Source organism: Haliotis cracherodii, unplaced genomic scaffold, assembly GCF_022045235.1.
Source record: "Haliotis cracherodii isolate W230 unplaced genomic scaffold, xgHalCrac1.p SCAF_9, whole genome shotgun sequence".
Lineage (NCBI taxonomy): Eukaryota > Metazoa > Mollusca > Gastropoda > Lepetellida > Haliotidae > Haliotis > Haliotis cracherodii.
The window spans coordinates 48,544,799-48,554,939 of NW_027266343.1; the positions used below are offsets into that span (position 1 = coordinate 48,544,799).

Sequence of the window (10,141 nt, forward strand, 5' to 3'; positions counted from 1 at the left end):
TATATCAAAAGAAACACCATGATACGATAATCCGGACAATGTGTTAAATCGGACACCTTCACTGATAAAGTTACCGTCCAGATTAGCGAGGTCCCAATGCAGCTGTGGGATGTTAGCTCCTCGAAAACTGAGCCTGCATGGATTTTGTCCTATTGGCCATGCAGTGGTAACCACACTGCCGTACGTACAACACCCACATCGCCACCCTCCAGAACATGTACAATCAGGTAGGGTATGAATCAATAAGTAAAACTTGCATATCCAGAGCTCCTTTCATCACAGTCACGGCAATGATAGAGGCCTACAGCCAGTCTATACAGTCATTTGTAGGCGAGATATATTACACACTTTGGGCTATGTTTGTTGAAGTGAAGATAATATACCTGGTTTTTATATTATCTCAAGTATGACAGGTATTTTACAACTATACAACACTATGCTGTAGCGTGTCTTCAGGAACGTTGTTTATCATAGAAGGACAGTGTTATCGTTGCGAAAAAACAATCCGATAATTTGATATCAGGATCCGACAACCATGCAAATAAAGTCACCAAGTTCCATATTTCAATGCGATATACCTTCTTTAATAATAACATATTGACCAATATTCCTAATGTTTATATATGGGTTTCCCGCAACTTGTCAGAAAGCCATTGACACTTTATGACTTATCATGTGGTTCACTAAAAAACTGTATTCATACGGGTTTCTTAAATGTCCATTAATTCAATAATGACATTATATAATAAAGAGATTACCCTCGTGTGTTTCCATATAGTAAGTGAGTGAGTATGGTTTTACGCCGCTTTTAGCAATATTCCAGCAATATCACGGCGGGGGACACCAGAAATGGGCTTCACACATTGTACCCATGTCGGGATTCGAACCCGGGTCTTCTGCGTGACTAGGGAACGCTTTAACCACTAGGCTACCCGACGGTCCCGTTGTTTCCGTCTAGTACATGTTATAGTGGGAATACATCATGTTCCTTTTTCCATCAAGATCTTTATCTTTTTATTTGTACTCTTGATATTTCAGAAATATCTCAATCTCAGAGCCTGGCCACCCGATACCCACTTTAGTCGGCACTATACACTACGGTTATAACGAACTCAAGGGGACCACTAATTTTAGTTCGTTGTAACCGTAGTTCGTTATAAACATACATACAGCATACCCACAGCAATGCCTGGGGCCAAAAGAACAGTTCGATTTATCCGCCAGTTCGTTATGAGCGTATTCGTTATAAACGTTGTTTACTGTATTTTCAGTTTAAATGGTAGATGTATAGTTTAATGTGTGTTTTGTTTGTTTGTTGTTTAACGCCGCAGTGTACAATATTTCAACTCTATGACGGCGGTCTGTAAAGAATCGGACCAGACCAGACCAGACAATCCAGTGGTTGACATCATGAGCATCGATCTACGCAATTAGGTTACGATGACATGCATCAACCAAGTCAGCGAGCCTGACCACCCGATCCCGTTATACCGAGCGTGGGGTACATGTACATAGGAGGTGTTCTGACTCGGGACCCCCCCAGGGGTACGTAGCTACAGGTTCCGCTACACTGAATAGGGATGACGCTGGCGTCTATGATTGGTTTTAGTTGTTAGATGTTGATACTTTTTAAATATAAAACCATCTGTAATCAAAAGTTACCATGATTTTCAATACTTAATCTTGTACCGCTCATGCTGAATGTGTCCAGATATATCGCCACATAAGTGCTTCAAGGTGCATAAGTGAACTTGGTGTCTTTACCCTCCTGTACTTGGAAACGTTTTTTCTCGTAACAAATGATACGACCCGGCAGATATCTGTGAACTAAACTGTAAGGCTTAAATAAACTGTGTCATCCAGTGTGTGATATCGTCATCGTATTATGTCATGTACTGTACCCTGTACCCATTGAACTACATTCAAAGTCAGGGGCGATCGGGTAGCCTAGTGGTTAAAGCGTTCGCTCGTCACGCCGAAGACCCGGGTTCGATTCCCGACATGGGTACAGTGTGTGAAGCCCATTTCTGGTGTCCCCCTCCGTGATATTGCTTGAATATTGCCTCACCGCCACCCGTGTACATCTCAAACGAAATGTCTCAAGGATATGAGGTGAGGTGAGGTTAGGTGAGGTGAGGTGAGGTGAGGTGAGGTGAAATTATTGCACTTATATACGACGTGCATGTACGTGTGTGTGTTTGTTCGGCTGCTTGTACTAGTCCGGACTGATGCCGATTTATAGTGCTAGCCCACTGAGATACCATGCCTCAGTTTCACATGAATACCTCACTCAGACACAGTATACTGACTCTGAGCCGACCAGTCCTTGTTTTAGGCCCTTAATGCCGAGCGCCAGACAGGGTAACAACAAGTACCATCTTTTAGCGTCTTTTTGTATGACGCGACCGGGGATCGAACTCCGGACCTTCCGCTCCCCGGGCAGACGCTCTACCATTAGACCACGGAGGCGGTCCTCAAGGATATGAATAGACATTAGAAACGGAACATATCGAAATCATAAAACGAAACAAAACATATGTACATACTCAAGAAACAAAAATCAATAAATTTACATGTTGTTAATTGAACTGCTGTGAGAGCAAGCGAGAGAGGCGACAACATAAATCCCTACCCTTATATACCCCTTATTATCCGCGCCATCTTCTGGCACAATTACATCCCTTGATTATCTCCGAACCAATAGGAGAAAGTTGTTTCCCTCTAATGCAATACTTCAAACGAGGGAAACATCATTACTCATAGTATTCAGAACTGTTCCTTACAATTTTGTAACGTTGCATATACTTTAATATATTTTGAAAGTTCTACCCCTGATTAAAGTAGAACGGGGGGCTTGTTATCCTCTTTTCATTAATATCAACCTGATGATATTAACTTTAACTGTTATCGTTTTGGTGTAAACTGGTTGTGTCGGGAAACCATGGGGTATGGTGTACAAGTTGATGAAGAAACAGCATACATTAGTACACCCCTCCCTCTTGTGAGTGAGTGAGTGCGTGAGTGAGTGAGTGAATGTAACGCCGCTTTTAACAGTATTCCAGTTATATCACGGCGTTTCAGCTGAATGTGGGAGGGAAGCCCGAAGTGATGCAGGTCTCAGACGTTTACCACGAGCACGGATATGGTGCTGACAAACTTAGAAACATAATCAGGGTGAACCGGGATTCGAACCCACAATCATAGGTTTCTAGGTAATTAAATATTTAACCTGTCCATACAAAGTTGGAGCAGAAAAAAGGTGACTATCTTAAGGTCATTATGATAATAAATATAAAAAACACTCATAACTACAACCGCCGCCGTGGTCTGGTTGTAGAGCGTCCGACCGGAGAGCGGAAGGTCCGGGGTTCGGTCCCCGGCCGCGTCATACCAAAATATGGTACCCTGTCTGGTGCTCGGCATCAAGGGACTAAAACAAGGACTTGTCGGCTCGGAGGCAGTATACTGTTCTGAGTTGGGTATTCATGTTAAATATGGTATCTCAGTGAGCTAGCACTATAAAATCGGCATCAGTCCGGACAAGTACAAGCAGCCGTACACACACACACACACACACACACACACACACACACACACACACACACGTCACTTTATAAGTGCAATAATCTTGGACGCGACGTTACACCCCACCTCATCATACCCCGGATGATCTACTGCATTTACTTTTATACTTGAAAGCACCAACCACCGCTTCCCCATTGGAACTGGTAGATGATATAAACGTGAAAAGAAACATAGGCTTCTTTTGTTTTGTACAAATACAGCAAGAAATAGCTACATTTCTCATTATTCTTTCGTGACTTGGGCATCCTCGGCATGAATATCTTCCTTTCTTTATCTGTAATTTCCGATTATTCATAACATACTTAACAGTTATTTTCTGTTCTAATAAGTTTCTGCTTGTCACAATAGCTAATAGGTAACAGTGGGTTTAGTATGCTCCTCTACTGTTTCGGAAGGTGGAATTACCACGCAGATAAATCATTTGCTTGTTATCCTATAGGCCCGGGTTCGACTGTACACATGGATACACGTGAAGCCCATTTCTAGTGTTCCCCGTTATACTATTGCTGAATTACATGCACGGTCCTTTGTCAGGCAACACCACAGAGATATCCGAATACCTGCATGGTCCTTTGTCAGGCAACACCACAGAGATATCCGAATACCTGCATGGTCCTTTGTCAGGCAACACCACAGAGATATCCGAATACCTGCATGGTCCTTTGTCAGGCAACACCACAGAGATATCCGAATACCTGCATGGTCCTTTGTCAGGCAACACCACAGAGATATCCGAATACCTGCATGGTCCTTTGTCAGGCAACACCACAGAGATATCCGAATACCTGCATGGTCCTTTGTCAGGCAACACCACAGAGATATCCGAATACCTGCATGGTCCTTTGTCAGGCAACACCACAGAGATATCCGAATACCTGCATGGTCCTTTGTCAGGCAACACCACAGAGATATCCGAATACCTGCATGGTCCTTTGTCAGGCAACACCACAGAGATATCCGAATACCTGCATGGTCCTTTGTCAGGCAACACCACAGAGATATCCGAATACCTGCATGGTCCTTTGTCAGGCAACACCACAGAGATATCCGAATACCTGCATGGTCCTTTGTCAGGCAACACCACAGAGATATCCGAATACCTGCACGGTCCTTTGTCAGGCAACACCACAGAGATATCCGAATACCTGCATGGTCCTTTGTCAGGCAACACCACAGAGATATCCGAATACCTGCATGGTCCTTTGTCAGGCAACACCACAGAGATATCCGAATACCTGCATGGTCCTTTGTCAGGCAACACCACAGAGATATCCGAATACCTGCATGGTCCTTTGTCAGGCAACACCACAGAGATATCCGAATACCTGCATGGTCCTTTGTCAGGCAACACCACAGAGATATCCGAATACCTGCATGGTCCTTTGTCAGGCAACACCACAGAGATCCGATTACCTGCATGGTCCTTTGTCAGGCAACACCACAGAGATATCCGAATACCTGCACGGTCCTTTGTCAGGCAACACCACAGAGATATCCGAATACCTGCATGGTCCTTTGTCAGGCAACACCACAGAGATATCCGAATACCTGCATGGTCCTTTGTCAGGCAACACCACAGAGATATCCGAATACCTGCATGGTCCTTTGTCAGGCAACACCACAGAGATATCCGAATACCTGCATGGTCCTTTGTCAGGCAACACCACAGAGATATCCGAATACCTGCATGGTCCTTTGTCAGGCAACACCACAGAGATATCCGAATACCTGCATGGTCCTTTGTCAGGCAACACCACAGAGATATCCGAATACCTGCACGGTCCTTTGTCAGGCAACACCACAGAGATATCCGAATACCTGCATGGTCCTTTGTCAGGCAACACCACAGAGATATCCGAATACCTGCACGGTCCTTTGTCAGGCAACACCACAGAGATATCCGAATACCTGCATGGTCCTTTGTCAGGCAACACCACAGAGATATCCGAATACCTGCATGGTCCTTTGTCAGGCAACACCACAGAGATATCCGAATACCTGCACGGTCCTTTGTCAGGCAACACCACAGAGATATCCGAATACCTGCACGGTCCTTTGTCAGGCAACACCACAGAGATATCCGAATACCTGCATGGTCCTTTGTCAGGCAACACCACAGAGATATCCGAATACCTGCATGGTCCTTTGTCAGGGAACACCACAGAGATATCCGAATACCTGCATGGTCGTTTGTCAGGCAACACAACAGAGATATCCGAATACCTGCATGGTCGTTTGTCAGGCAACACCACAGAGATATCCGAATACCTGCACGGTCATTTGTCAGGCAACACCACAGCGATATCCGAATACCTGCGTGATCCTTTGTCAGGCATCATCACAGAGATATCCGAATACATCCATGATCCTTTGTCAGGCAACACCACAGAGATATCCGAATACCTGCATGGCCATTTGTCAGGCAACACCACAGAGATATCCGAAAACCTGCATGGTCCTTTGTCAGGCAACACCACAGAGATATCCGAATACCTGCACGGCCATTTGTCAGGCAACACCACAGAGATATCCGAATACCTGCATAGTCGTTTGTCAGGCAACACCACAGAGATATCCGGATACATGTGTGATACAGTCATTTATTAACATGGTTGCAAATAACATTGAGCTAAGAAAACAATTTTGAAGCACATTCCATCCCCGAAATGGAAGTTTCAGAACTTTTCCAACAGTATTAAAAGTAACATATACTCTGGCGGTACCCATGTCAGTCAGTGTGTCTCTATCATCCACTGTGAACCGTGCATTCTTGGAGACGGTTCTTCTTGTATATAATTGAAGACAATTTACACATAGCTGACGTTTTCCTCTGGAAACTACATAGGCAGATTTATTCACAGATGCTTAAAAGTCTTAAGTGTTGTTTGTGGAAGGCTAGTTAGCATGGAATCCCACGTAATGGCTGTTCCTGGTCCATGCTTCTCGCCTCATAGGATCGGACGGTGACAACATCTGACCAGACTGATGTCCGACTGGATCATTCAACCAGTGAGTTGTCTGGTCCAGACTCAATTATTTACTAGTTGGCCATGTTGGTGTAACACTGCCGTCATATAGAAACATGCGTTCCTTCATCTGCTCGTCAAGAAGCATTCCTGAATCAGTGACAGGACTCCAAAATCCATACTTTATGTGCAGATCCTAAGTTTCGGTCAAAAATAATTTAAGAGCATTAGAGTAATTTAATATTTTATTTCTTATGAAAAACAAAGCGGGTAAATATAAGAAACAACGTCTAGAATGATTCGTTGATACTTGGAGACACGCCTAATTCCGCCCCCCCCCCCCCCCCCCCCCATTGAGTGGTTGAGTAGTATGGTGGTTGAAGCTTTCGTTAGTCACGCCGAAAGTCCATCTTCTGCTCCCTTAATGTGTACATGTGTAAATCACTCTCTTCAATTCCCCAGCCGCCAAAAGACTGGTATATTCCCTAGAGCGGCGTTAATCTCACTCACACGTCTTCTTCCTGACTATAATCCATTGTGTCCACCAGGTATCCGACTCAACGAGTCAACTGCGAATAGGTTCTCTGCTATGCTGAAGCAAACTCGTGTTGCAAACGAACGCCACAAATCTGTGAAAAATAAAACACACAAAAAACGTCAAATAATTGTGGTAAGTGTATGCAAAATAAAATCTGTTAAATGTGCGAGTGAGTGAGTGAGTGAGTGAGTTTAACGCCTCAGTCAGACATTTTCTAGCAGCACCACAACAGCATGTAAATAATCGGATATGGACAAGACAAACCAGTGACTGAAAGCATGAGCAACAATCAGTGACATATCACAGATCTTGTCAGAAAATCACAGCTAAGTTATTGGGTCACCGTACCCCGATGGCGTTGGTTGTTCGTGATGCCTTCAGTCGCTGGTATAGCTGTCGATAATCGAGTTATAGCTGGAATGAGTGAGTGAGTATGGTTCTACGCCGCTTTTAGCAATATTCCAGCTATACGTTGCTGTAATCCTATAAACGAGGAACCAAATGATTATAGTGACTGAGTTAGGAGATAAATAACAATTTTTTCTTTCAGTGGCATTTAGAATGCGTCACCTTAGATATGGTTGACGTGGCAAAATTGAATTTTGAACCGAACACGCACCATCGTGGACCAGACTTGATTCCTCAAGTCTTTCGTCTGTTGCTCTCCATGTTAAATCATCTTGACCTTCATCTTGATGATCACCATCAAGGACAAGACTTGTCTCCTGAAGTCTTTCGTCTGTTCCTTCTCTCCCTGTGACATCACCTTGTCCTTGACCTTGACGGTCAGAGTCATGAGTAGATATGCGTGAGTAGATGATATGCCGCTGCCCTTCTGTGGAGGATCCTCCTTCAGACGGCTGGTCACCCGTGACATCAACTGTCAATGTGAAGAGGAGGCAGTTGCATAGCTGCAGCTGGTTAGTGTAACCTATCCTACAAGATGCAGGGACGTTTGTATATTAATGCGTTAAATTCGCAACATCTGATTTGGGCTAGGAATGATTTAAATTATTAAAAAGATAATATTAAAAAATCAACGCAAGAGGATAACCAGTGTCGTCTATCTGCCGAAAAAGTTCCATTTGGCGTAAACGGCAAAATAGAAGTGAAAATTATATGAATGGATAATGAAAACTATTGATGACACCAGGTGTTCGCGAAAAGTTTAAGCACGCCCTTCTGAACCGAAAATAATTCGAATTACAAAGTAACTGTTGTTTCTTGCCTAACGTCAAATTTAAGAATGACAACTATAGAATTATGCTACACTCACCTTCATACTGATAGGTAATCGGGTTATATTCACAGGTTGTTGTTTGGGAACCAAGGTTTTCAGCTTGGTGGCCTCTCTGTGGGTTGGTTTCTGAATCACAATAACAAATTACAGTGACTCGTTGATTTAGTCAATTCCGGATTACTGACGTTTTCACTCAAATTATTAATAACTTTCTGGATTAAGAAATGATGCCGTTTCACTGGGCACAGCACCCTCCTGAGAACGGTTCAAAGTTCAGTGATTTAGCTTATGGTTGGTTAAGCACGATTATCAAAGGGAAATAACTCTAAAGTTTGGTGCTGTAGTTTCGCTTTGACAGTTCGATTTAAATATTATTATTATGATTTATTGTGGTATGGAAATTAAAGTTAACTGATACCGATCTTCTGAACTCACCTTCCACAGAGTCGCTGATTCGCTGGTTGCTGTACACGTCCGATGCAGCCTCTGACCTTTCTTCTGTGAACACCCTCTTCAACTTTATCCAGGATTCCTCGTCATTCTCCCAGTCAGTTGAAAACTCCAGAGTTACTTGTGTGTCAAGTTCTATTGGTACTCGTATATTAGCCTGATCCAGCCCAAAACACAAGGGCAGAAAGCGATGAGATCTGCCCCCGTCCAGAAGCTCCTTGAAGGAGGCCTGCTGTGTATATCGACTCCAACTGCCCAAGACAAACCCCGGGGTGAGGACGACGATTGTGTACTCAGACTTTTCAACCACCCGGAACAACTCCTGGAACACATTCTTACCCGGCAGGCAATCCCGGTCGTCAAAGTACGAAGAACGGAACCCGATAGATGACAGTGTATCTGCGATCCTCTCCGCTATCAATCGCGACCTTTCAATGTCATCTGGGTGACCGGAATCGTAATTGTATAGGATATTATAATGATATTCTTTCCCGTCAGACACAGGAATACTGCCCTCTTCCGCCGCCATTTTGTATCTAATATTAGTCAGTCAAGTGTCTCATGACGCAATTTAAATGTAAATAGGTCATTTGCACAATCAGCAGTCACGCAGGAAGCGTGGACAGTTTTCGAGATATTGTTGTGTACGTTCATTGTAAAAGATAATTTAAAGTCACTTGATGACAAAATACATTTTACTGATGATGAAAAGAAATAGGCAGTCACACACCAGAGATGAGGAATCGCGCTATTTATAATTTTTATGACGTCCTGGAAAGTCCCATCCGTGGCAAAACGAAATAGGGAAATGATTGGTAAAAACAGCGATGGCCGCATGGTATACTGAAAGAACAAAAATCTTAATCTTAATCTTAATCAGTAAGGTAGAAAGAGAATATGTCCGATATGAATCTTAATCTTCCAGACTAAAATAAATAAATAATTAAATAAAAAAATAAAAAAATAAAAAATATTTAAAAAATAAAAATAAATAAAAAATGAATAAAATAAAAATAAATTATTTTTTTAAAATAAATGAATAAATAAATACTGGTGTGTGCTGAAAGTGCGAAACTATTATTACCTCCTGCTCACTATGTAGTATACAACCAAATCTGCCCGTGAGGCGCTAGTAAGCTAACAGTTACAATACCATTTCATCCTACCGGGTACCCATTCACTGTGTGGATGAACAGAGGTATATTTCGGACAAAGTCAGTAGCTTTAGGAAACACTTCAGTATGAGGCAGGACTGAACCCTAGACTCACAGCCACACAGCCACACAGGTAGTTGTCCATTAGCAGGTAGGTTCGAATCTGAGACTAGTTAGGCAAATCAGTTTCCTTGATTTCACCAAAATC

General features: G+C 43.1%; 1 protein-coding gene across 1 annotated transcript; it reads right to left on the minus strand.

The window, feature by feature from the left end:
• Nucleotides 1-6,905: 6,905 nt before the first annotated feature.
• Nucleotides 6,906-9,308, minus strand: LOC139452585 (X-linked interleukin-1 receptor accessory protein-like 2). Its single transcript, XM_071234110.1, has 4 exons — nt 8,765-9,308; nt 8,366-8,455; nt 7,709-7,969; nt 6,906-7,180 (listed from the first exon to the last, which is right to left on the minus strand). The coding sequence occupies exons 1-4, from the start codon at nt 9,306-9,308 to the stop codon at nt 7,077-7,079; spliced, it is 999 nt and encodes a 332-aa protein (XP_071090211.1). The 3' UTR covers nt 6,906-7,076.
• Nucleotides 9,309-10,141: the final 833 nt, after the last annotated feature.

Excerpts from the sequence above, each read along its gene's own strand:
- LOC139452585 (XM_071234110.1), bottom strand. The coding sequence starts at position 9,308 with ATGGCGGCGGAAGAGGGCAGTATTCCTGTGTCTGACGGGAAAGAATAT. Across the intron at positions 8,456-8,764 it reads AATCAGCGACTCTGTGGAAG|AAACCAACCCACAGAGAGGC; the intron begins GTGAGTTCAGAA and ends ATTGTGATTCAG. Across the intron at positions 7,181-7,708 it reads ATCAAGTCTGGTCCACGATG|ATTTGTGGCGTTCGTTTGCA; the intron begins GTGCGTGTTCGG and ends TATTTTTCACAG.